At 48.4% G+C, this 27,371-nt stretch overlaps 1 protein-coding gene across 4 annotated transcripts in view; it reads left to right on the top strand.

The window, feature by feature from the left end:
- The window catches only part of SRGAP3 (SLIT-ROBO Rho GTPase activating protein 3), a 133,705-nt gene that overhangs the window by 97,336 nt on the left and 8,998 nt on the right, over window positions 1-27,371 (top strand). For 3 of the 4 annotated variants that reach the window (XM_082322158.1, XM_082322160.1, XM_082322159.1), the window contains exons 7-18: window positions 5,437-5,658; window positions 6,159-6,260; window positions 6,514-6,711; window positions 8,085-8,169; window positions 10,713-10,740; window positions 14,649-14,751; window positions 17,467-17,527; window positions 17,940-18,017; window positions 19,151-19,285; window positions 22,901-23,006; window positions 23,282-23,509; window positions 25,040-25,119. In XM_082322158.1, coding sequence (XP_082178284.1) covers window positions 5,437-5,658; window positions 6,159-6,260; window positions 6,514-6,711; window positions 8,085-8,169; window positions 10,713-10,740; window positions 14,649-14,751; window positions 17,467-17,527; window positions 17,940-18,017; window positions 19,151-19,285; window positions 22,901-23,006; window positions 23,282-23,509; window positions 25,040-25,119 — 1,426 coding nt within the window. Of the gene's footprint in view, window positions 1-5,436; window positions 5,659-6,158; window positions 6,261-6,513; window positions 6,712-8,084; window positions 8,170-10,712; window positions 10,741-14,648; window positions 14,752-17,466; window positions 17,528-17,939; window positions 18,021-19,150; window positions 19,286-22,900; window positions 23,007-23,281; window positions 23,510-25,039; window positions 25,120-27,371 lie in introns of those variants that run through there. The other variant, XM_082322161.1, reaches the window with a different exon arrangement.

The raw sequence follows: 27,371 nt of genomic DNA, 5'->3' as shown, positions 1-27,371 counted from the left end.
CCGAGCCCCCCTCGGCGTGGTAGGTGTCCCGGGGGTGATGCCAGCATTGGCATTTCGTGGCCGGAGGAAGGATTTTGCTGGTGGTGCTGGGCTGCAGCGTGCCTCTGCGTGGCGAGGGGACGTGCGTTCTGGCTGGTTTCAGGCTGCCTCAGCACCCTCTTTGTTTGGCAGAGGAGCCGTTAGGTTTGGATAGGCCTCGAATTGCTAAAGCTTAAAAGATAGGGTCAGTCTGGGGGATATTGCCTTTATATTTAAAATAGTGCAGTTTTGAGGGCTACACCCACTTTTCAGTGCCAAAAAGTTCAGTGACCCTCGACCCCCCAAGGCGCGTGACGCAGTGAGCACCTCCATCGCTGCGCCTTCTCATCTCAGCACTCCTGCACACCTCAGCGTCCCCGATAGCCGGTTCCCACCTGGCATCAAACTTGCTGGGGAATATTAGGGGTAATACTCATTGAAGGGAGACAGCCCTTGCGCTTGTTTGCTTCTTCCCGTCTTTTCTGAGCAATTATTTGTGGCTGCTGATGCGTTTCAGCCCTTTCTGCCAACTTCTGGTGTGGTTTAATTTCCTTTGCTGCCTGGATCCATCTTAGAGCGTGCAGAGCCTGTTTGTTGTGGTGGAGTGTTGCTTTACAAGCATTTATTGTACCTTGGCTGGAATACCTTTTGTAATCGGGTTTGTTTCGACTCCGTTTTGCTTTGAGGGAAGTGCAGTGACTGCAGGCTGCAAAGGTGTGACTGTTTTTGTTTTCTGCATTTTTAATGCATGATAAATAAATGCTCTCCATAAAAATGAATGAGAACAGAAGCCGTTTGTATTCCCTTTGATAGCTCCTCCTAAGATCTGAAGATACTTTCAGGTATGAGTTAGGATCTTGCATAGTACCCAGCATTGTCACAGCCAAGCACAAACGTTATCCTGGTAAAACATTATTTCATGCTTTGCGACAGACAGATTAAATATCTTTTAATTGTTTAACTAGTGAGGAAATGAGACAGATGCATCAGTAGTTTGGAAAGCATTTAATTCTCTCTGGAGCCTAGTACTGTTGCAGCCTCGGCTATGTAAAATCCCGCAGTGTTTCTGCAGAGCTTCGTTATTCATATTAAACCCCACCAGATTCCTCTGGACCCACCAGTCGCCGTCCTTGCTGCCATCACCTCTCTTACGAGGATGGCGTCTAACTCATGGGGCTTGGAGCAGCTGGCCTGGTGCATTGGGGGAACTGCTGTCAACCTGCCCGAATACGTGAGGAGGGCGAGCGGAGCAGCAGAGCTGTGCGGGGACGTCTGCCTGTCCTGCGGGCACGGGGCAGCTCTCTGCCCGCTGCTGAGGAGCGATGGAAGGTCACTGCTGGAGTGCGGAGTGGTTTGGGCTCCTGTATTTTCCACCTGCTGGATGTTGCTTTTCTTCTTAAAATGTTTCTTGTTTTCCTGTGCTGGTGCAGTTTGGTGCCTCGGTCGTGATCAGTGGCATGGCTTGCTTACCGCCCTGTCGGTTTAGACCAGACCAGGCCTGATTTTTTGCAAGAGATCACCCTCGGCATGGCAGGGTGACCAAGTCCCAGGGAAGAGCTGGCTCTCCCTTAGCTGCCTGATTGCGATTGCCTGAGGGAAGACATTGAGATGCTTGTGCAGGGTTGGAGAATCAACAGCTTTCCTCCTGGCTTTGGGTGAACCTCTTAATATCTCTGTTTCCACTCCTGTATCTGAAATGGGGTTACTGGCACTGGGGTTAATGGTCAGCGGTTGTCATCTGCAGCCCCCTGCCCCTCCTCCAGTGCAGCTCTGTGGTGGGAGACACACACACAGATTTGGCTGCTTCCATGGCGTTTTGGCCAAAACCAGCTTGTTTAAGCTCTGGGGTGTCAGTTTATTTCTCAAGCTGAACACTGTAATGTTTCCACCCCTTGCAGGAGTGTTACCAGACTTAATGAATTAATACACGAAGAGCTTTGAGCTCTCCAGATGAAAGGCACTGCAGAAGGGCTACGGATTATTATTTGTGGTTCTAATTTGTTTTCCATCAAAGGGATGAGAGGGGTGAGAAAATGCCATTTGTTCTGGAGCTGGGAGCAGGAGTTTGAAGTCTTCCCCCCGCCCCGGCCCTTTATTTCTCTTTTCCCTCCCCTTTGTGTGTTTCTCTGAGAATTTCATGGAAGTCCCTGCTCTGTCTTTTCTTCTCTGGGCACCAGTGTGTGAAGCAGCTGGCACAGTGCTAATCACCAGAGACTTCAAGGGCCATAGCATCTTAGGAAAGTGCCTGCCCTGGTTTTTAGTAGCAGCCGATTTCTCGGCATTGCAAATAACTGCTGGTTTCAGTGCAAGTTCAGCATTCAAAGTAAAGGGAAGATTTCACATGGAATTTATTCTGAAAAGCATCTGGCAATACCCTGAGTCCCATCTCATCGGATTCTGTAGCATTCAGTGATTTTCCTTTGTAATAGCTCAGTTTTGGATGCTTTGGGAATTCCCACCTTTGAACAATGGCAGATATTTTCTGGCATTATTTTTTGTAGTCAAGTAGCAATAATTTCCAAGGGGGTGGGGAAACGACAGCGATGGGTTGGGAGGTGTGCTGGGAACTGTGTGCAATCCTGTTTTCAGGGTGCAGAACAGCAGTTGGCTGGTCCTGGTGGGAGAGCAGGTCCTCCTCCGGCATTGGCTCGGGGGTCTCGGCCCTGAGCCCTGCTCCACCCGTGTGGCAGCCCCCTTGGCGATGGCTTGCCAGCTGCCCGTACCGGACTGAGTGGGTTGTGGGGTCAGATCTCCGCTGATGGTCCAAGCACAGAGCTCACCTCTCGTCCCCCGCAGCTGCCGGGGATGCCGTGCACCGCTGGTCCCGTGGCCGGCCCCACCGGAGCTGCCCGTCCCTGCCTGCCAGGTGCTTGGGGTGCACCGAAACACGGCTGGGAAGAGCAGGGCAGCTGCGGTGCTGCATCGTCTCAACTCATCGGTTTCTGCGTGCAGCCCCAGAGCAGTCGTACAGGACTTCATGCTAAAATTGTCTTGCAGGAGAGACTCACAGCACTATAACAAGGTTTTGCTCCAAGTGGTGAATAGAAATTCGCCCCAATTCCTAGGTTTTTGTGTTGCTTGCTGATTTATGAAGGCACAGCTATACCAATCCTTAACCTGCCCATGCTTTCAACTAATAAGATTAGAAGCTAAATAGCAGCAGGATATGTGGTGAATTATGACCATTTGATAGTTCCTGCAAAAATCCTCATTATTGCATGTGAAGTTTCACTGCTTTAAAAGACTCAGTGGGGACAGGCAGGCTATGCTCATGTATCTGTGAGCAGGAATCAGCCTGGTTTTACTGCTGCTTTTAGCACGGACTAAACCAAATACAGCTCTGCATATGACTTGATCTGAGCTGAGGGTTGTCTCTTCAGATCTGCAGAAAGCATGAGATGACTTCGTTTGGTTGGAGCTGCTTGTGGCACCAGCTGAGTTTTCATATTTCAGTTTGAGTTTATCAGCACTGATGTTCTGATGCAGAATTACTTTCTGTGCCTTTCTGCATTGGTTCAGTAATGCCTGTGGATGCTTTAGAGCTGGAGAAGGTGCCTCTAAAATGCCAGCTCCCGACAAGGATTTCTGCTGCTGTGGAAAAGTTGGTCTTGGTTTGGGTCATTGGGATTACACTAGCAATCTTTCTTCTATTTTCTGTAGCTTTTTGTGCCATGCTGGTCCTCATGGCAGTGGTGTTGGTGGGGCTGCACTGAGGCTGAAGCCTTCTCACCATACACCTGCCTGTGCCGTGCTGGGGTGGTTTTGGTGACAGTGTGGACAGTGAGGACTTCCTGCTAGTTCTTTAATCTGTGTGGCAGCAAAGCGTCTTAACTTCTGTAATATAAATGGTCCTTTGGTAGTTTTCATGTAATAAGAGTAATTCACTGGCAATAGTTAGTTGGGTGCTACGTGCCATGGGAGGTATTTCTCACGAGGTCCCTCTGTTTCTCCCGTGGAGGTGTCTGTGTGGCCCGCAGCCCTCCTGTGCCTGGGCATATCTCTGTAGATCACGGTGCTTGCATGCAGACGTACTTGAACAGCTTCAGACTGTGAGCGTACCACGCTGCTAACCGCCTGTGCTGACCAGGGCACACCGTGCTGCGCCGTGCCCTGCAGTGGTACGCGTGCTGTGCCAGGAGACAGGAATGCGCGCACTGGGGACATATGATTATGAAGCTCCTCACAGAGGATAAAGCCATAATTATCTAACTTTACATCCTCTGTCAGGAACTCCAGCCCTCTCTTACATGCCAGAAGTAGGATGTGCTTCAGTTTTGAACCGCAGCCCTTCTGTTTCACTGCATTCTCCTTGCAGCCCTAGTGCAGCTCAGGCTGATGCATTGTGCTCCTCCCACTTCCAGCATCCTCTGTCTTGCCTTTCCCTGCAGAACAACATTTGTTGGCATCCAAATTTTGGGTGCTTCTCCAGTGCCTGTCGTTGCCCCCCACTGCCGGGGCAGGCTGCTTGCAGCAGAGCCAGGCGGTCGGAGCGGAGCCCTGCAGAGGTTTGTGCTGTGTCAGGGCTCCCGTTGGGGACTGGGAGGAGAGTTGCTAAGAGTTGCTTTTTGCTCAGCTGTGATTAAGCGTTCCTAGCAGCAAACCCCTATGCTGTTGCTATACTTAACATGCCAAACTCAATTATATTGAGAAGAGAGTTTAAAAACAAGCTTTTGTCTAATGTACAGTATTTTGGCAGCAATTAGCTCTGAGTTTTATCATTTTCCCCAAGGTGAACATGAGAACTATCAGTTATGCATGAGAAAATGCTCCGTCGTGAGAGAGGAAGGCAGCTTCCTAGCAAGGATAAAAGGGTTTGCACATACTGCAGGGCATGTTTTTCAGTACCACCTTGCTTGAACGTCCATCTGTATTTGATAGCTTTGGGAAGTGGTTTCTTTGTGTAAAAAGTGCTTGCAGGGTAGTTCACAAGGCGAGAAGGAAATCGCTGGGGACAAGCAGTGGCACAGGCCCTCTGGCCATTTCTTTCCCAGGGGCTGCTGCAGGGCACAGGTTTTGCCTCCGGTGGGGCCCCTGTAGTCGCGCTGCCCCAGGGGCGGTGCTGAGCCAGGGAGAACCATGCTTTTGGATGATTTCCCCCCCCCCCCCCCATCCTATCTGAAAAGATCCTGTGCCCTTCCCAGTACAAGGAAGGGTATTAAACCCTGGTGCCATGGTGAGGGTCCAGTGCAGGGTCACTGTAGTATCTGACTGTTCCCTGGTACCTCTTCTCCTTCAGTCCTCTTTCCTTCTTGCCTTTTCGTATGGTATTGCAGCACGCTGTTAAATATACCCTGGTACGACAGGGCTGATGTTTCTCTGGGACATACAATGCTTTTTTGAGTGTTTAATGTACATATGACCCTCCAGAACAAGGGTGGGAGTGTTTGTGTGACCGGATCCTTCCTCAATGTTTCTCAGTGCTGTGATCTGGGATTCCACGCCAGCCTCGCTCGGACGTTCAGGACGTACCTGTCTGCCGAGTACAACCTGGAAACCTCCCGCCACGAGGGCCTGGACATCATCGAGAACGCCGTGGACAACCTGGATGCACGGAGTGACAAGCACACCATCATGGACATGTGCAACCAGGTCTTCTGCCCTCCGCTGAAGTTTGAGTTCCAGCCTCACATGGGGGACGAGGTACCGTACTCACCCGAGAGGCTGCAGAGGCGCCTCGCAGCCTGGCCGGGCTTCCTCCTCTTCTTAACCATCACTGTTCCTTACCCCTCTGTGCTGTCTTCACATGCTGCTATTCGTGTTTCCTTTCTTAATGAGACACTTGGCTCATTAGGGCTCCTCCTTTCAGTCTGCCTCTTGCTCTGTATCTCTCCCAATTAGGAAGCCTGTGGTTTGATTCTCAGCTGAACTGCCCAACAGATTTGTAAAGTGGAGCTTTGATTTACCTGCCGTAATTGGAAGACTTTGGAGTGCATCTTTCAAATGCTGGGTAGAAAATGCTTTGTGCTGGCCCGGGTCCAGGGCACTGCTGATTAAAAACTGGGCGACACGGCCTCTGTGGAGGCTGCAGGCAGCTTGTGGGTGCTGGGGAGAATCATTTAGGTATTTAAATGTGTATGTCTGGTCAGTGCATGACACACTGAATGCTCTCCTGTCTCTCTCTGGCACCGTTCCTGTCTCAGGTGTGTCAGGTCAGCGCCCAGCAGCCTGTGCAGACCGAGTTGCTGATGAGGTACCACCAGTTGCAGTCACGACTAGCCACCCTCAAGATAGAGAATGAAGAGGTAAGAAGTTGCTCTGGGTCTTGTGTTTGGCCTTGTAGGCAGCATTGCTCAGCCTTTTGCCTGTTACGCAGGGGTTCAGTGCTGAGGTGTGAAGTCCTTCCAGTGACAGTGCTGAGATCTCCCATTGACCACAGCTAGGGCAGGAGCAAGCCCAGTACTTAGGAGCTGCCTGTTGGCCAGTTGTTTTGGCTCAAGATGTGTCATTTTCTCAGTCTGCTTCAAAACCATGCTATCTTCTATTTCTGATTGATAGGTACGAAAAACTCTGGATGCCACAATGCAGACTTTGCAGGACATGCTGACAGTGGAAGATTTTGATGTTTCAGACGCCTTCCAGCATAGTCGCTCCACTGAGTCAGTCAAATCAGCTGCATCGGAGACCTACATGAGTAAAATAAACATCGCCAAGAGGAGAGCCAACCAGCAGGAAACTGAAATGTTCTATTTTACAGTAAGTCTCATCTCATGCGATACAGGACACAAAGCATTAATTGCTAGGGCTGAATCCCACTTTAAGTGCTCATTAGTGAAGAGCAAGAACCAATTCAGTCTCTTTAAGTATTTGTCTTCTGTCTGATTTGGGGTTGGAATGCATTTCTCAGTGGCAGGGCAGTGCATAGGGACTGACAATCTGGTGTCTGCCTTGTTCTTCTTTTTGAAGGAACAACTGGAGCAACCAGTTGGGACCGAAAACTTACTGAAATCGGTAGGAGTGGCTCAGAGCAGGGCAGCAGACTCCAGCCAGCCTCGCAGTGTGCCACCATTCAGTGGCTGTTCCTGGAGGCCTTTACAATTTTGAACCATCAGCCATGCCTTCCTTTTCTGGCCTACACAGCTAAAATCTGCCCTTGGCCCATGGGATGAGTTAAACGGTCATTTGCATCTCATGCAGGGTGTTGGAGGAAGCTGCGACAGCCTGGCTTTGCAACGCCTTGCTGTTGTGTACGTGCTGGGTAGAGGCAGCTGTGCTGTGTCTCCCCTGCAGCCTTGCTCCCGTACTTCACTTCCAGGCAGATCTCAGGTTCTCTGTTATAGTACTTGAAATGTAAGTAATAAGCCATCAGTTCAGCAGAAGTAGCCCTCATTTAAGCATGGTTAATAGCATCTTGTGATATATCACATACGCATAGAAAAGCTTCTACTTTCTCTTAACAGTAGTATTATTCCAATTCAGGGGGAAAAAAACTTGCAGTTTTCGTTTTGAGTTGTGCTTGGGTTTTTTTTAATGCTTTTTGCAAGAATTTGATCTTTCCCATTCTCTGTCTTTCATTTTCCATCTCTGTCTCCCTCACTCCTTTTATCTGTAGAATTACTTGTTCTTGCGTGTTACTGGGTGTCAGACAGTCTCAATGAAATCAGAAGTTGTGCTGCACAGTTAGTGTCGCCCAGTGCATAAAGCGTCTGATGGTCCCTGACCTGGGAAGGTCGCACGCACTGGGAGTTCTTGCTCTGCATCACTTGTTTGCACAAAGGCAAAGTGCCTGTCAGTGGAGGGAAAGCCTCTTTGATTTTCCAGGCCATTCCCAGAAGTCTGACAAAAGAAAGCTTGCTTTGAACTCGTTTCTTTGGAGCTCCTTGCATTCCCAGGCAGGAGGTGCAGCACCAAGGAGACAGAGCTAATAAGATCATCAGGACTGTGGCTGGAGCAGTGAAAAGTGATTAGACCATGCTCAGCCCTGCGGCGCATCTGACATCTGGTTTGTTAGAGCCTGTCAGCCTTGCCAAACCCCCTCCAGCAGCCCCCCAGGCAAAAGTGTACATCAATTACCGACTATTTTTGCCAAGTGTCTTAACCCACCTTGTTTGTTTTATTTTTAATTCCAGAAATTTAAAGAGTATTTGAATGGCAGTAACCTTATCACGAAGCTCCAGGCTAAACATGACTTGCTGAAGCAGACTCTTGGAGAAGGTGAGTCGCGGGGTCGGGTCCAGGGAGGAACCTCCCGTCAGATGAGACAATTTTAAACCAGGCATCACCTTTCAATCTTACCTGCTGTATGTCTTTTCCTGAGTGACTGATGGCTTCTGTGGTTGGCTGCTACTACTAAGTTTAACCAGTGACATGCAAAACCATTATTTCCCTGGAATATTACTCTTTTCCCACCTTTCTTTGGGAGTGCACGTAGAGAAATTTGTTTGAATCATATACTGTGTGGCAAAGTGCTGTGTTACTTCTCTAGCAGCAAAGAGGTTCCCACCCACTCCAACCTTCTGCCTTTCTCCTTTCTCTCCCCCTTCTTAGTGCGGCCCTGAACACATGTATTTTCTTGTCCTTGATGCTGTGCTTCTGTGTTACAGATTTGCCAAAAGCCTTCTTGATTTAATAGGCCCCTTGCCCCGCTGGCCATAGGTTTTTGACTTGCTCTAAACCAGAACTGCAAAATCATCCTTGTTTTTAAAACTAACTTTTCCATAGCAGGCTTTTATTAGTCCAGATAATTTCACAAGTTTGGTTTAGAGCACATACACATAAATGGGCTTCATACAGCAGAGGGGGCAGTAACTTCTGAGGGAGGCAGGAGTGTGTGGCTCCAGGTGGGATCTGCCACTGTTGGGGTATTGATGTGCTACCATGTCCCTGGGAGAGGATTTTAGCTCTTTTAAAGGGTTCTAAAAAATTGTGTTATTTCCAGTGTAAAGAAGATGGAGATGAATTAGTGTCCTGATTTTCCGACGGGAGAGAATATATTTAAATTAAAAGGCACAAATGGTCCACGGTCATGTTGTAACAATGCAAAAATTGGACTCCTCATCTCAGAGTTAAAAAAAAAATATAGCTTTTTGTTGGCTCTTTGCCAAACGTATTTTCTCTGCCAAATTTATTTAGCCTTACAATCCACCTTCTAGTTAGATCCTGTGGTATGTTCCACTCAGTGAACACTGAGCCAAGTCAAGGCACAAAATGTAAGCACAAGGGAGGCTGCAAGGGTAGATGCACAGGGCTCCATTAACATATTTCTTTTCCCAGGAGTTTCAATACTTCCTGTAGCTGCCTTAACCCCTTATCACCCTGCATAGCAGGTCAGTGGCAGCCCTTCTGCATCCTCCCCGAGGCAGTCCTGTTCCATAGCAGCGTGGCAGGGGTTGTGCGAGGCTCGGTGGGTTACTGCGTGCTGCCAGGCAGGGCTCCCAGCTGCTGGGTCTGAATTCAGGCTTTGACATAGGCCAGCGGGATGGAGCATGTGGTTCACAGAAGTTGGACCCATCTAAGCTCTTCCCAGAGATCACAGATCTTAATACAGAAAAGAGCTCTGTTTATTGGATACAGTGCTAAGATTCCTATGGATTCATGCAAGAAGTGATGAATCTGTTGAAGATTAATTTGATCACCATCCTGGTCTCTCATACAAGAGCCATACTAATGCCATACTTAGGAGGGAGAGTGCAGGGTCAGGCATTTTCATTCTCTAGAGTTGTGCAAAAGCAGCCTTGGAAGATTTTCACATGAAAACTTTCTGAATTTCTCCCAGGCCGTGGGATCCTCCTGCTATGTAGGCGTTCAGCAAATATTTAGCCCAGAAATGCCAAATGCTGCATTTCAGCATGAGCTGATTCTCATTAGGAAGAAGTCTGGGTTTGCAAAACGCTCATGTGGAATTCTTTTCTTTTTCAGTGAGGAACTGGCTGGAAGCTTGCTTTCCGCAGGTGCCAAGGGAGAGCAGGAAGGAGGCATGTGCAGCCAAATGCTTCCTTTTATGTGTCTTAGAAAAAAGAAGAATAAATCAGCTTTCCTGGCCTTGGGAGAAAGGCACAAACAGCATGTGAAATTAGTTTAGTTTTTTTTCAGTGGATTGACAAATACTTTAAAAAATGAACAGATCTTATCAGTGGTGATATGCTGCCGTTTATACGAAATCCAAGCACTAAAAATACACGAAGGGAATGAGAATATTGACAGCCAGAATAAGAGTCTGCCTGATCGTGGTTAGATGGCCTGTTATCTCGCAGGAAAAGCTGGGGAACTGAATACTCCGCTGCATTCAGGTGCTGTTAGTGGTCCTCCATGAGGCAGTTGGATAATCTCAGCAACCTCCCTGGGGGCTTCAGCCCTTATCAGACTGCCCCTTCCCTGCTTGGGTTTGGCCAATCCCCAGCTTGTGTAAACAAGCACTTATTGCAGAGGACCTGCAGGGCATCTGGTTATTTACAAGACGGGCTTCATGTTGCACATAAACCTTTAATATCAGTGGCCATTGAAGACACTTTCCCTCTCTTGTGGCTCAGTCTTGGATTTCTAATATGTCTTTTAGTGGTGGGGGCTTGTATAGCAAAAAAGCTCGGCATCTCCCTAACCTGCAGGGCTCTCGGGCACGTTCAGCTTCTTTTTGCCAGAAGCCATGAACTCAGGGCTTACAGAACCAGAAGTGTGTGAGTGCCTGTGCGAATGTGTTTTAACAGTTGTTTGGTGGTGACTAAGGTGGAGAGATGATGGAAACTTGTGTTTCTTCATAGGTGAACGAGCCGAATGCGGAACAACCAGGTGAGCAGTTTCTTCTACTTCATCTGCTTTTGGGAGGGCTTGCTCTGGCACGAGGAGGGTGGCCGTGGGAAGGGTGGTTTGCTTTGCTACTGATAGAGCTTGGCGGGGTTCAGTTTTAACCATCTTCCAGCTGCCCTGTGCTGGCAGGCCGGAGGGCAGGCAACCCCAGGCTCCCCACATCACTGCCCTTCTTCTCAGCTGCATTGCCTGAAGTGGATTAATTAGGGTGATGACAAACAGGCGCTTGGTTTTGCTGCAGTGTAATTTCTAGGTGACTGGCTCTGAAGTGCCTGGAAGTGCTGTGTCAGCACGGCGTGGTGCAGTGCCTTGTAGCATAGCTGAGGTTGGGTTGTGTTCAGACAGCACAACACAAGGGTGTCCACCCGCTCCCTACCATCCCTGTTCATTTGAGGACTTTGATATGTCCCCAAAAGCCTCTCCCAGCTCTGGCTTCTTTGCCTAGGAGTGCAGAGCATGCCTGTATTCACAGACTTTCATCCCTCTGCAGCAGGAAATACTGCTAGGGGTGAGTGTAACAGGGAGGAGGCTTTGATCTGTGTCCAGTCCATAAAGCATCTCCACAGAGCTCTGGTGGCTTGCTATGAGTGTGCTGGTTTTCTAACAGTAAGATGCGGGCCAGCAAAGCCTCCAAACATCTCCCCAGAACATGTACAACCTCTCTCTGTGTTATCTTTTTAAAACCCTGTTTCAGCGTTTAATAAAATTTGCAATACCAGCAAAAAATGCCCCATTCCATGTTAGAAATGCTGAAGCAGATGGTGAAGCCTGGGCTGCCTTTCCAGGCAGGAAAGAGGCTGCCTTAGCCGAGGGCGGCAGGGTGCCGTGCTCTTTCGCCTTCTGGCTGGAGGGGGACTGTGCTGCCGGCGCCAGGCTGAGTGGCGTCAGGGCTGGGCACCCACTGGGGCCACAGTGCAAGGCAGCGAGGTGCCATCAGGACAAAGAGGGGCCTTCCCTGCCTCACACAGGCCAGAGAGCGGGGACTGCACAGTGTGTCACTGCACTGGTGTGCACTGAGGAGCTGCTCTTGACCGTGCTCCCAGGTGCCCTTCGGATCAGCTGTCACAGCAGCCGCTCCCCTGCTGCAATCGCTGCTTCTCCCTGCGGGTCCCAGGAGACCTGCCCTACAGCAGCCTGACACCCTCGGTGCCCCAGGTGTGTTTGCATGCACACGGCTGGTGGGGGCTACAGATGCAGCCTGTGAGGTGAGCTCTGGTCCTTTGGGTGTGCCAGGCAGGGCTACCTGCTGAGCTGGTCAAGGAAAGCACACCCAAACGCCTAGGTAAAACCATAGGGAGAATTTGCTTTTGAGTACTTTGTTTATCAGGAGTGGATGCCCATGGGGTGCTGGTGTCGCAGGCCAAAACAATCAAAGGAATGAATAACAGCCTCCTACATGAGGGATGATGGCACAACTCCCTGCTGCTTCTGTTTGCTTTTGTTTCAGCAGTTGCTTTTAGTTCACAAAGGAAAACAAACGAGACAATCTCCTTCTTCTGGGAGGCAGCCTGTAAGTGTAGGCAGAGCAACCTTCCCACCAGATACAGCCGGAGGTCAGGCTGCCCTGGCCGCCTTGCGCCAGGGCATCCCCTGGGGAGAGGAGATTACACGGCAGCAAACGGCACTGGGTCTGTAGTCTGCAGCACAAGGCTGCTCAGCTGAGAGTCAGGCAGCCACTTGAATGGACAGCAGTCATTTCTGCTCCTCAGTTACCAGTTGAAGGAGTGGTTAGAAGCTACAGGAGTGTAGAGTCGAATGGCTTAAAGGCATGTGATTAAGGAACCAGCGGATCACAACTGTCACCTTTGCATCGTAGCTCTGTGTGAATTGTACATGTCCATTCGGCTCTGCTTTGTGAAAACTTTTGCATGAGGCTCCTAGCACTCATTTTTGTTTGCAGTCGTGATCTCTCCTCTACAGACAACAATATAGCCTGGGGGTAGAGGACAGATCAGAAATCGGTTAGAGATTTTATGCTATTTTTCTCCCTTTTCTAGATCTAGGCACTTGGTCTAGATAATATCCTGCATTATCAGAAGAAGAAATCAAAATGTGAATAGCGTTAATGAAAGCAGCCTTCCAAAGTCCTGATCACTGGACTAAAATAAGTCACACGTTTCCATGGCCTTCTTTCCAGAAGCAATAGGTGTCTGTTACCCTTGCTGAAGTCAACAGGGTCTTCAAGGTCTGTTCCCTGTGACTGACAAGGACCCTCAGTCACTAGCTAGGAGGGGTAGAGTCACGCCACTTCCTAATGTGCATGCCTACCTTTTCTGTTTTTATAGAGTTGCTGGTGGGTTTGCTCGTCTGTGTTGACTGGGCTCACCTTTTTCTTTGGTGGCTTGACTCTTGGGAATGCCTGCCAGAAAGATGAAAAACCATTCACATCCCTGTGAATGTCTCCCAAACAGAAGTTAGCTACAGAGAGGTGGCAGTGTTCCCATTTTCATCTTTCTGGCCATCTATGAGCAGAATGAGGTCCATTTAGGAATAAACAGGAATACCCCAGTGTTTCCCAGGGGTAGCTGTGGTTTGTTTTGGATATATCAAGGAATTAGCTGAACTCTGCAGCTACTCTTGGTGCTTTTCCAGGCTGACAGAGTGCTGAACTGATGGAGGTAGGAGGTGGGTGTTAAAAATCCTACTGAGCACCAATGCCTTCGTTTTACTTCTAAAATGTCATTATAGAATTGTTTGGGTTGGAAGGGACCGTTAAAGGCCATCTAGTCCAACTTCCCCTGCAATGAGCAGGGACATCTTCAACTAGATCAGACTGCTCAGAGCCCCCTCTTGACCTTGAATGTTTCCAGGGATGGGGCATCTACTACCTCTCTGGGCAACCTGTGCCAGTGTTTCACCATCCTCATCGTAAAAAATTTCTTCTTTATGTCTAGTCTAAATCTATCCTCATCCCTGGTACTAGCATGAACACTGAGCAGCAGTTTTCATATTTGGCATCTCAGAGAGGGAGAATTGTATCTGCAGATCGTGGGTACCAAAGACAGTTGTGACCAGCCGCATTTAGCATTTTTATTACTCTCTGGCTTGAATGAAGCAAGTTCTGAATGAAGAGCATTCCTGATCACCCGTTGTTCATTCAAGTTTTGGTTGTTGGTATAGTTACTGCTCTGTCACTGTCTGAATTCTGAAGATGACTGTTTTTTACAGTAGAAACTAGGACTCTTCAAGAAGCCCATAGCAACAGATAGTTAGATTGCTATATGTGGCTGCAGCTGAGGTTAGAGCCTGTCTGATAGGGAAATCCTGGAAGATTATGGGGATGGAAAGTAATGGGTAGGTTGGCTTATTGCTGTTAATGTTTCTGCTATCAAGATTGATTTGAATTTATTACTTAAATAAAGGCTGCAGTCTTGACCTTGACTTGAAATTGTGTGTGCAGCATATAGTGAACAGCTCTGATTTTGCCCCAGGCTGCCTACAGGTTAGCTCTGCTGCCCGCTCAGATGCCTGCCAGCTGCACCCGGGCTCAGCCTGTCCTTTGGGACCTGCAGAAGCGAGGCCATTGCGGCACTCGTTCCAAAATGAGTTAGCCAAGTTAGTGCTAGGGTAGCCCGCCCCAGGCTGCTGGAAAGGGCTTTGGAATAAGCAGAGGACACATCTCCAGGAGTCGTGGGCGCTGTGCGCGATGCAGAGGTGTGGAGCCGAGCTCTTTGCAGGGCTCCCGGTGGAGCGGTGTCTGCAGGGGGATGCAGCGGCGGGGACGCTGAAGCATGAGCAGCTGCAGGGTGCGTGGAGCTGCGTGTTGAGTCCTCACAGAGGGATCTTTCTGTTTGATTTATTTCTTATTCTCAGTCATAACCTTAGATCTCACCCTGTCATTGCATTTATGTTGGTGTTTTGTTGATTTCTTTTGTTCCATTTTCTCCCAGGCCCCCATGTCTTCCCCCTAAGCCACAGAAAATGAGGAGACCTAGGCCTCTCTCAGTCTATAATCATAAACTCTTTAACGGCAATATGGAAACGTTCATTAAGGTACTCGCTGGCTGACAGTAAGAGTTTATGAACGCTGTGAATGTAATGGTGGCTTTCCTGTCCTAACTGCTGGCTGCTTTCCTTCCTCGGCGGGGTCTCTCTGGTCCGCCCTGCACCCAGTTGACGTGGTCAGCGCACACTTTGCCTCGGTGACGATTTCTCTCCATAGCTGTCCTCGCCCCTCGTGTGTTCCTTGTGTTGCCCATCCTGTCATCGCCTGTGTGCCCCGGGGCGAGGGTAGTGGTGAGGACCCTCGTGGGTGGTGGCTGTCGGCCATGCTGGCCAGCTGTGCTTCCACCCATCCTGGGAGGGAAGATCAGACAGCAAGGATAACCCAGCCCAGCACCCTCAAAGGATCAACAAATGCCCCCACCTTCCCTTTTTCCACACATTTTTGGTTGTCTTCCCCGTGCCTGAGAGGGAAGGTAAAATGACTAATAAGCTCCCAGAAAGTATCTCCCAGTTGTAAGGACTGGCAGCCTTGAATTGAAACACCATCGGTATCGGTGGCTGCGTGGGAGAGTAGATGTGCTATCCTCATCCTTAAAATATATTAATAATAACCAGCCTAGCTGGCTCATCTCAGTGCCAACTGCTTATAGGTGGCTGAGGGCCTCTCATACAGCTTGGTACTTACTGGGAGTCTGAAGGCCCCTTCCCACAGCCCAGACTGGAGGGAGGGTTAACCTGCAGGGAGGACAGGCGAGAGCCGTGTGTCAGTGTGGAGCCCCGAGCTTCTCCCGTGGGAGGCCGTTACCTCCGAGTGTGCCAGGAGAGGAGACGCTACAGCTCGCATGCTGACTGCGACCCATGCTGGCGCCCGTCCGTGCTCGGCGTGGGCCAGGACCGTGGGCTCGGCTTCCAGCATTGGAGCAAAGTGATTCCTAAATGGCTGCTGAGCAGTTTCCTCCAAACCATCGCTGATAACATGCAGCGTGCGGTCTTCATAAATGTGGGCCAAAGTATTTTCTTCATTTAAGCTGGGGTGAACTGAGATGAACTCAATACTAGTGCAGTCCCAGTGGAAGGGGGCATTTGGCCCTGCTTATCCCAGGAAATTACCCAGAAGGAGGGATTTGAGGAGAAAAATGAAGAGACGTGGACATGGGATTTGTCCCAAAGGATACCTCCAGCTATCTAGCTGCTGATCCTCCAAAATCTAGCAGTTTGCTATTGCCTGGCTGCTGGAAGGATTTCCAAAGGAAGCGATGCCGTTCCCGTTGCTCAGAGTATTTAATCCTGCGCTGAAGAAGGCTTTAGTGGAAATACTGTAGGAAGCAGTAATGACAAACTGTTGGATTAGGTAAACTAATAGGCATTGTCCGGCTCCGATTTATTCTCTTAGGCTCTTTTACTGCAACCGTAAGCCTAAGGGCAGTGTTTATAAACAGTGCACTGTCACAAGTAATATACAGGCCTGACTGACAAAGCCGGTAATCTCTTTAATACTTGCAAACTGATTTTTAAAAAAGTAATGCTCATTAAAGTCCAGCCTGTTCAGCACTGTGGAGGAGGAATTAGCTGCAGTAGAAATCTGTCTGAGCGGACGGGTGTCCTGTGCCAGCGGAGACTCCTCGGGGGACGGTGCTGTGCTGCTGGGGTTGTCCTTGAGGCCGGGGTCCGTGTGCTGCCGTAGGAAACGTGCGGCCCCATGGGGCACAGCACAGGTCTGTGGGCAGCTGCCCGGTGCCCCCGCGCTGGGACGGCTCTCCCCGGAGCCTCACCTGCGCCCGGGCAGGGGCTGGCGCTGGCCTCGGCTCCTGCGAGTGCCGCAGGTTCAGGGAGGGAAGAAATCAGAGAGGCTCTTTCTGCCGGTCGCTGAGGCTCAGGTGCAGTGTGCCAGACAGGGTTTGGGAGGGGGGGTGGACAGCCTGAAGGCTTGGGTTGGACCTTGCTAAGCTGCCATTGCATTTGAGCGTTCATGGCCTCCGAAAGAGATGCTTACCTCTAACTGAACTTATCCTTGCTTAATCTTTTCTTTTTTTCCCGCTCTGCTGCTTTTTTGTGTTCTCAGAGGAAGGAGGAATGCGCGAACGAGAAATCAGGTATTTACTGGAGGCCCGTCTACGAGACGGAGTAAATTAACCAGAGAGATGCAACTGTACTCTACTGGAAAAAAAACAACCAAACAAAGGAAAATAAACATCCACTTAGGCAGTGAGACACAGCTCACATTCCCCCTTGAGCTCCTTCCACGAGGGGCCTGGAGAGAAGCGGCTTTGAAACAAAAGCCAGAACTCCTTGCAGGTTCAGATACAGGCAGTTCATTTCACACACTGTGGTGTTTCTTTTTTTTTTTTTTTTTTTTTTAGCATCTGCTGACAATGGCTCTTTCTTTAGGTGGAAATATTGTTGTAAGCTCTGTTACTGGAAGCTTATTTCACCAGACAGGTACAGCACAAGTTTTATTTTGGCTCAGCATTACACCTTTGAAATGGAATAGCTTGCATCAGTCCCCTGTCTCAACCAGATAGTGAGCAGCAGTCTTTCACACACTTTAGTGAAAGCTTTTTTTTGTGCATAATTGACTCACATAGTATACTCAGCACTTTTTGATGGCTTGATGTGTGTAACGCCTCCTTTTCTTGCCTGTCCTCTTACTAAACTCAATGGCACTGATTTTCAAATCTCTGTTTTTGCAATCTTTAATGCATTTCCCATGCTTTGTTATCAATACACCAGTAATATTTTACTTTTTCCTTTCCTTTCATGAAGGATTCAGGACAGGCTATTCCGCTTGTAGTAGAAAGCTGCATTCGTTACATCAATTTGTATGGTAAGTTGATTCCGTAATATCAACAGAAACTTCCTGCAAAGGAATTAAATAGTAGCAGTTAGCAGTGAAATATAGTAGAGATGCCCGCAGCCCTTGCCTCATGGGCTCAGGTTATAATTACAATGGCACTGACTGTGATGTAGCATTGGATGACTGACAAACGGTTTTGTTAGCACTTGATCAAGGTAAATTGTTTGTTCAGGCCCCAGGCCAACAGGAGCCCTTTCAATGCTTTGGTCTGGGGGGCCTTGATTGGAGACTATGACCAGAAATGAATTGCAGCAGGCTGTCCCCTTCCTGCTCTCTGAGCCTTTCTCTGCAGGTGCATTGACTCCTAGTTTCTGCTGTTCTTTACCAGAAAGTACTGTGTAACAGTTACAGAAATATTTTTTAAAATGTTGTTCCTTTCCAGGCCTTCAGCAGCAGGGCATTTTCAGAGTTCCTGGCTCCCAGGTGGAAGTGAACGACATCAAGAATTCATTTGAGAGAGGTGCGTTGGCAGGATGCGCAGCTGCAGCTGGACGCTGTGTCCGAGCAGAGATCGTTGGCAGGAGTTTCAGTGTGTGCTGGGTGCATTAGACATTGTGTAAAGCCTGTGCTAAAGGCCTTTCTGCTACGAGACACGAGGAGGTTTTCTCCCCTTCTAGGTATCTCAGTACTGTATCTCCAGCAGTAGCAAAGAGTCACTTAGGGAAAGAGTATGAGAAGTAGGGGTAGGTGCAGAGATCTTTTCCACAGTCATTAATTAAGACCATGAAAGCCTCAGATGAGAGCCATAAAATAGTTTGTTGGGGATCCATTTTCCTCCTTCCCGCAGGGGTTTGTCAAAGGAGGAGCAGCATTGCCACATGTACCTGGTGGCAGTGTTGGCTGTGGAGCTGCTAGTGATTCTGTTGAGAAAACCACATCGAAGATGTAAGGCTGGTAAGACAGAGCAGAGCAATCCTGCTGTCACCGGGTGAAGGTGCAGCTGTGAAAGGGACAGTCTAGGTGGGAGTAATGGCCTCCATGGCATTAATCTTTGAGCAGCATCGGAGGGATCAGGGTGAAGGTGGCCAGGCCAATGAATAAGGAGTGGTGAGATTGTCAAAGGCTGGAGGATTTGCCCATGCAATTTAAGAGGAATCGGTATCCAAATCCCTTAGGTTTTGAAAGCCTTTTATAGATTTAAGTTAGTACAATGCTATCTAGAACCATTTGGTCTATTCCAGGGGCATAATTGCATCCTCCAGCCAAGCCTGTCTTCTCAGGCTTTCACCCACCATCGTTTAGATCTGCTCAGCTCTCTGAGCTGTTGCCTTAAATGCAAAAATGCACTGGGCTGGAAACTGTGAAGGAAAACCCATTAATAAGACTCTCATCTTTAGGAAAGGTTTAAAATCTCCACAATATACTGAGTTTTTGTAGGTAGGGCTACAGCATGTCTCAGCATGATGCCGTGTTACAGAGTACCTTAATAAACTCTCCTCTTATTGGCAAAATGCTTAGCATCATTACCATTCCACACACAAGAGGGTTTTCTGAACTGTGGGAAATTTTGGGTTTCCAGAGTTAGTAAAAAACACTTGTTGTGTTAGTCCAACTTGATAGTAATGCTGGAAATAAAAACTCTTCTCTGGGCAGGTGAAGATCCCCTTGCTGATGATCAAAATGAACGTGACATTAATTCAGTGGCTGGAGTCTTGAAGCTGTATTTCCGAGGACTGGAAAACCCCCTCTTTCCTAAGGAAAGGTTTCAAGATTTGATATCTACTATAAGTAAGTACATGTGACAGCTCTTCTCGGAGAATAGGGTGGGACAAGTGAAGCAATAAATGGGGGGCAGATACATCTGAGTTTTTTGCAAATAGCAGCTTATGCTGTAAGAAGGGCTATAGGTCTGCAACGGAGTTGTTAGGAAAAGACATTAAGAGCGTGCATTGGCAGCGCTGGAGGTGAGGGAGAGGTAAAACATCTTGCTGTGGCTCTTTTAAATTCTTCCTAGCATCATGAGGATCATAGTAGAGTCATCTCCAAGCTTAGGCCAGTGAGCTGCACATGTGGCAAGCCCATACACACACTTGCGGGTTACATGAGGGGTCATTAGTTGCTTGAACAGCGTTGGCTGCTGTCCTGCCTGCACAGATCTCTGTGCAGATAACGATGGTTCCTGTGCCTGCCCGTCACATGTCAAGCAGCCATGCCTCCTGGGACCCAAAGGGGTTTTGCTGCTTTAGCTCAGTGTCTTCTACTAAACATAGTGAAGGTCAGTAACTCTTGGCTGCTCACAAAGCTTCTCTGACCCCTGAGGTCTGCAGAATTGCTTTCAACCTCACTCGATCAGCTGTTCTCCAAGTGTTTGCTATGTGCATTTCCCATCCCAAAGAAAACCAGACAGTGCTTTGGGATGTGAGCAGAGGTAGAAGCTGAGGGTTTTTAATCATGAAGGGTCTGGGGTTGATGTCAGGGAGAGCCTGGTTGCTTCTTGTTCTGTCCTGAATTCTCCTCCCAGCTCCACTTGTTCCTCTGCAATTGAAGAAACAGATATCTCAGCTGGAGTTTACTTCTCTCAGTACCTTGTAGTGATGACATTTATTTATTGGCCCATCGTGGAAATTACTCCCCTGGGGGAAAGGAAGAAGGCAGAATGAATTTGATGTTTCAGAGATGATAGAGGAGCGTGTTGCATGCTTTGTCTGCAGGGTGACTTTATTTTACAGGAGAAGCATCGGGGTTGTTTGAGGGTTCGAGTGTCTTGGTACGTTGCAGGGGGACTGACCTGGTGAACATGTGCTGAAGTCCTTCGTTTGGCTTTCATTGCTCATGGCTCCTTCCCCCATCCTTAATGTTAATGTGCATAACTGCTAGAGATTTAGTGATGTCAAGAAAGACAGATGCTATCTAGAGGGGAATGATGCAGGGATGGGCTTGTTCCAGAAGGAGAAGAATTTCCCCTTATTTTTCAAGAACAGTTGTTTTATATAGTAGCTTTAGGAAATTCGCTGTTGCCTTTCAGTTTTGATGTGTAAAACAGCACAGCATACCTGTAACGTGGCAAACAAAGCAAGCTTGTTTCTGCACCAGTTTCGTGCCCCAGAGAGGGAGCTGTAGGCTGGCTTGCAGCACTCGCTCCAGCTGCCCTCCCCGAGGGGCTTGCAGCAGGCAGAGTGGGGAGCCTGAGAGGGCACAGCCCACAGAGAAGGGGACGAGTCCCCCTCGGTGCTGGGAAATGTGCCCGGTGCTTGGTGATGTGACTGTGTGCTTGCAGGTAGGCTTGTGCTTTGGAACCATACCTAATTAATGCTAATTTGCACGATTTATTAAGCTTTTGGGAGGTTTTCATTGCAAACATCATCTGTTAATTTTCGGGATAGTATTCTCTTCTTTCTTTATTTATTTTTTCCCATTTTAGCAAGAATCTTCCTTTTTCTCATCTTTCCTTTCTTTTCCTGCTGCTGTTCCTACCTTTCAATTAAGGATAGATTTAAAATGAATTAAAGTGCCTTGTTCCCATTAAAAATCGGACCTTAAGCGCATCTGATTTTCTGCCACATAAATACAGGCTGTGTAATAGGTGTCCCAAACTAAACAGATTAAAGAAACCTTCCTTTGAGAACCGCTGCTCAGTAAAATGCCACCCTTGCTGTAGGATGTTCTGTCTCATTGTGCAATTACGGCGGAAAGGTTAAATGCAGCCGAGTGGTTTGGGCTCTCCACCCCAGGGCATCACAAAGCCACCTTGATTTCCCTTGGCTCCTGGTAAGGTATTCTGAGCGAGCCTTTTGCAGCAGGGGCTGCTGCGCACGTCGCAGGGCCTCTGAGTGCCCCCGGAAGGCTGCAGAGCCACGTCACTCCCTGCCGCTGTGATGGGGAGGCCAGGCTTGCTGGTGGCCGATGAAAGGCTGGCTTTTCCTTTTGCCTTAATAGGGGACTGAGAGTTTACATGGAAGCGTTTCTCAAATGCACATGAGAAACAGATGGATAGAAAAGGCACTTTGTTTGTGAAGGTTCATTCAGGGGTGTGCCTGTATTGTGAAGTGATTGATGATCACTCCTTTAATTCCTCTGAATTACAGCCAGTTGAAACATTTCTGCTAAGTGAAGAAAGGCAAGCGCTTCAAGACAATTCGTTCCTCTGGGTTTCAGAACAGATATCTATTGTTGTAGGTTTTTATCCAGTTCTTATTTATTTGATTTTTTTTTTTTTTTTTTTTTTTTTACAAATGTCCCCTTAAGTGAAACCAAACTGAAGAAGTAGGGAACCCAGTAAGCAATAACAGGATAAATACATTCCTCAAAAGGAAAAATTTCTAAAATGAAATGTTATAAAGATTTCGACCTTTGAACTGAAGCCAAATTTTGCTCAGAATTTTTGAACAAATGGCAGCCGAGCTACATGTTGTCAGTGAATATTATGATTAGCAAATGTCAAAGTTTGAGCCAGCAAAATGAAGTAAGCATCTCTCCGCTCATTTGGCTTATTCCATGCGTCTGAGTCTGACTGCTCTCAGGAAAGCTTTGGTACTCTCTGTCTGCTTTCTGTAAAATAAAAGCCACGGGATTAACTATCTACGTAATATATTGAACAGATACTAGCTTAAAAAAAAGTAGCTTTGGGGGCTGGAATGTGCTGCCAGCCGCTGCAGGAGCGGCACTGAGCCCCTCAGCGGGTCGGTGCCAGAGCGGGGCTCTTGCAGCTCTGCAGGTAGAGGCGGCTGCTGTGCGGGGGCTTCAGCATCGTCCTGGTGCGGGGCTGCTGGAGGGCGGGGGAGCGGTGCAGGGCTCCCTGGGTGAGTGAGCTGGCTCTGGAAGCAAGGTTGCTCTAAGTCCACCCTCCTTCTTACGGAAGGAAGCTGATTTCTGATAGCAGCTATGGGCTTTGTGCACTGCTATGGAGGGAAGCGAATCTTAAAGTGCTGACTCAGAACCAGTTCAGATTAAATTCCTATTATGACCAGTGGAAGACTGGAGCAGAAGGGCTCAGAAGGACCTGATGGTTAACCTGTAAGAGTAATGTGAATAAAAACCACATTTAAAAATGTGCCCTAGAAAACCAAGCAGTGTTCCATTTTCCAGTGCCAAATTGACTCAAGCTTTTGAGAAGTAGACTAGTTGTTGAGGAATGATCTAAATAATCAAACAGTTATTTTAAAAATAAAACCATGGAAATGTCTTTATTTGCTGTTTATACTGAATCTGAACATACATATGAATTCACCTGTGGAAGAGCTCTATGCCTGATTCTCTGCTTGCACTTTAGTGCCAAACCAATGGATCAAATCTGGAAATAGGCTATTGTTCTCGCATGGTGGGCTACTAGAACAAGTCCCTCTGGTGCTGTGTTGTCTGGTCCGGAGAAAGTTTAAAGATGTGCTTTCTATCCATGTGTTCCAGAAATCGAGAATACCACTGAGAGAGTGCACCAGATCCAGCAAATCATCGTCACTCTGCCCCGGGCTGTCATCGTTGTCATGAGATATCTTTTTGCTTTCCTTAATCAGTGAGTCTTTTTTTTCCTCTTTCACTGAGTTTCTCCTTGCCCTCCTTTTTTTTCAAGGCTTCCCAGTCTTCATTACATGAGTCCTTTTTGGTATTGCCATGGAGAGTTGTATTTTGCTCCTTCCTCAGCCTTGCCTAGGCATGGCTGTATGTTCAGGGAAGATGTACAGCTCAGTGATGATTGCTTTCCTGGGTGGCAGGAATTTGTTTGTGGGAGATTTTTCTGAGCGAACGGTGAAAGTCGGCACTGCACCTCCCTAACCCTTGTGCTTGCAGCTTGTCGCAGTACAGCGATGAGAACATGATGGATCCCTACAACCTGGCCATCTGCTTTGGGCCCACTCTGATGCACATTCCAGATGGGCAGGATCCGGTGTCCTGCCAAGCCCATGTCAATGAGGTCATCAAAACCATCATCATTAACCACGAGGGCATCTTCCCCAGCCACAGAGAGCTGGAAGGACCTGTCTACGAGAAGTGCATGACTGGAGGGGAGGAGTACTGGTAAGGAGAGGGGGCAGAACTTCATTGTTTGCAGAACTTAAAGCCAGATCCTCATGCCAGCGTTATCGTCTGGCACTGTACATTAAGAGTGAACCTGTGACAAAATGCAGGGCTTTGGCTGGATTCCTGGTAGACAGAGAATTGACCCTAGCTCACATGAGTGTAGGAGAAGGGCTTTTGGGAGCAGATCCCCGAGAGGATGGGGTGTGAGGAGAGCTTTGGAAGTTCAGACTTAATATTCAGAGCAGCTGAGCATGCTGCTGGGGTGAATTTGCCCCTCTGCAGAAGGGGCATGCCTTTTTGCATGTATTCCTGTTAAATGTTATGAATTAGGTGTGCAAGTGATATATATTTGATAGGCTTGTGCTGTTTTGTACTCATTAAGAATCTTACTCCATACCAGGCTGTCTGCGTGGTTCTTAGTTATAAATACCTTCATAAAACTAAGAGGATTTTTCACACCTAACCAATTAGTCTCAACTTGTATATATCAGTTTTGCTTTTTCATTTTAGCCTTGCTGGTGAAAACAGAGGCAGTTTTTCACTGGGGGTTTGTGGGGGTTTTTTTGGTTTTGTTTTTGTTTTTTCATTTTTCTCATGCTGACACAGCATTACAAACCTCAGTAGAAACTTGAGGAGAAAATTGTTTCCAATATGAATATTAATATTTATAAAAAATCTTTTAGCTGCAGATTCACAGAAGTGTGTTCAGAGCAAGCCAGAATTTTAGGTCAATTCTAACCGAATTCCTCTTAGGTTGGAATTTTTGAGTAAAGTCTCATAGTTCCATCATAATTGCATAAGTTGGGCGAAATCCCTTAGCCCAAAGTTAACCTGAACCTTCCAGTTCCTTTTGTTTTGTCAGTGCTGGAAGACAGATGAGTTTGCGTTAGCTGGGGATGGGATCAGCCATGCGCGACTGCATTGCATCGCATCTTTCTGGTGCACAATTCACCCTACTTGGTATACCCAGGGTAGGAAAACTCCATAAACAAACTCCCACATTAGAAGTGTAAGTGATATTACACATTTGTCTGGAGGATGCTGGAATTCTAAACTGACATTCAGATCTGAGTTTTAACAACCCAGTATTTATAACAGACTTGAACTGATTTGTGTGCAAGTTTTATACATTTCTGAGACGTAATCTTCCCTGATGTTGATCACCTGCCACCATCCTTACTGATGCAAGCAGAGGATAAAATACTAAAACTCATTGTGAATGAGTGAGTGGAACATTGTAACTTGGTATCACTTTATATTTGTTTTGCCAAATAATGAGTAAGATGCATGAGCAACAGAACATGATGTCCTGGGCCTGAAGATCGTGGTGCGAGTGTCTGCTGTTCTCAAAGCAAGTTCAGAGATCTGCTGTGATTTAAAATGACCATCTCAGTCCTATGAAAACTAAAACCATAACTCTCTCGGGTGTCACTGGGGCCAGAATTTCCCTCAACAACTTACTTTTGCTAAATGCCTCGGGAACAGAATCTCATTCTTTCTTTGAAAGCATGGTGTATTTTATTTCAGTGACAGCCCGCACAGCGAGCCAGGCACCATCGATGAGGTTGACCATGACAACGGCACAGAGCCACACACCAGTGATGACGGTGAGCACAGACAGAAAATCGGGTCTGTGTTAGAAAAGCTGTGCATGCAGGAAAGCAGTGTGCACTTCACTCCTAGTCTGATTAGGGGCTGGAGTAGCATGTGCTTGGTAATCCATATGCATATTAATAAATGTTGCTTATAGGTTTTGATCATAGGATGTGCATGGACCTTCGCAGTGGTCTGAATCCATGGGAGGGTACAGGGGTTGGTTTTTTGGAGCTGTTCTATGAGATTCCATTAATTCCATATGTCTTTTTCCTTTTCCTTGTCCATGTGCTTACATGCAGCCATGCGATGGTGAGGACATGCTGTTTGAAATGGCTCATGAGAACAGGAGGGGAGACAGGGCTGATGGGGGGTGGGGACCAGCTCTGTTCACTCCAGGCCCTTGGATGCACTGTAGGGAAAACAGTGAATGTCAGTGACCTGGTTGGGGGCCCTCTGAAATCAGGGGGGTCTTTCAGCTGGTTTCATTACTCTGTGGATCATCCCCTGTCGAGCAGCATCTCCTTGGCAGAAACTAAATGCCCCTGTGTTCGAGCAAGCTGGAGCCTGGTTTTCCCTGCAGTCAGTTCTGTTTCCTTTGGTGTCGAAGTACCCGCCTGCTCATTTCTGCTCGTGTCAGGCCCGTGGAGCTGGCCGGCTTTAGAGGGCGAAGCAGGACATGTGAGCCAGGACCATGTGGATGAGTGCAGCCGGGTGTGAATCCCTTGCAACTGGGTGCATCATCAGTGTTTCGTAATGCTCTGGGGGAGGCTCAGGTCCAGCTTTCTGTAAGCTCGTGGCTGCCTGCACTTCTGTGTAAACCAGCTCGGAGTTTCACATATGGGCTCTCAGTAAAAGCTTTGAAGCTCGTGGCGATCACAAAGGCAGGTGTGGCAACGGCGGTGCTGGCAGAGCTAGTCAAGAAGCGTGTTTGCTCCAGGACGCGGTACCAAAGCACGAGGAAGCACTGTGCTTCCCACTCCCTGGAGGCACTGGCAGCTCGGCCACGGGGTGAGTCTGGGAGACCCCGCTGGCACTGCTGAGAGATGGCAAATGTGCAACCCCACGACACTGTTTAATGGCAGAACTATGCTGTGTGGAAGGGCACTGGGAAGCTGAACACCTCTTCTGCTTTCCTGATGGCCACTGTTTCCTTGGATGTGTCTGCCCTGACAAAACACTGACGCCTTCCAAGGCTGTTGGGTGGTGGGAGGGCTTGCCTGGCTGGCTGGCACCGTGGGGAGGGGAAGGGCGCAGCTGGGCTGGACAGCTCGGGACCTGCTTTCAGCTACAGACAGGAGCCAACAGGACTAGAAGATGAAGGAGAGCAAGCTGCCATTTAGCCAATTTTGTGCTTGGGTGGTCACATTAATAGCTCTGATTGGAGTTTCTGGGTGATTAACTGCGGTGCAAGTGTAGAGAAGGAGCAGCTTTATTTTGTGAATTTACATATTCCTTCTTCGCCTCTCCCTCGCCCCATGCACCCTCCCTGCTGGGAAACTCAACATTTTATCAGGGCTGTGAGAGCCCTCCTGGTTGCCTCCCCAGCTATGTTTCCTCCAGAGCATTCCCCACTGATGCTGCTGTAGTATTCCCAGACACCCTGCTGCTCATATCGGTGTGGATGTGTATTTTAAGCTGGGGAAAATCAGTCTGCTGAAGCGACCTGTCCTGTCTTACGTGAGGCAGGGAATGGGGCAGGGGTCTGATGCAGCATCTCCCATGTCGTCCTCTGGTGTCTCCTCCTCTGTGTGGGTTTTGTCGCTGAGCAGAGTGACAGGTCACATCCTGATTGCTGCTGATGCTGAGCCTGTGGTTAGTGACGAGGCTGATGGAGCAAAGCAAGTTTCCATGTTTTAATGAGAATGTGACAGATCTGGGGAACGGGGTGGATTTGCCCTGTTTAGCTTTGTCACCACGCATCTGCCAGTCTCCAGGTGGGGTTTAAAATGATCGGGTGTCTCAAATAATAAAGGTACATTAACTGCTTGCTTGCTGGCTCTGGTAGTGGCTAGAGGTAGTTGGGTGGTGGCAGCCTGCTTTTTCACCCATCTCGGAGTGGAGTGAGGCGGAGTGCAGCTTGCTCCTGCCATTGCAGAGAGAAATGCTGTCACTGCTTTGGAATCGCTAGGATTCAGTGCTCCCAGCTGGAAACAGATTTGCAGAAGAGCTGGGCTCCTCCACAGGCTCCTCAGCGCCAACCAGGCTCCTCCTTGGGTGCATCAGCAGCTCCCCCTGTGATGCCCTTGCCCAGGGGCTCCAAAGT

Source organism: Platalea leucorodia, assembly GCF_965183815.1.
Source record: "Platalea leucorodia genome assembly, chromosome: 9".
Lineage (NCBI taxonomy): Eukaryota > Metazoa > Chordata > Aves > Pelecaniformes > Threskiornithidae > Platalea > Platalea leucorodia.
This window is presented reverse-complemented; position numbering and strand designations above follow the sequence as displayed.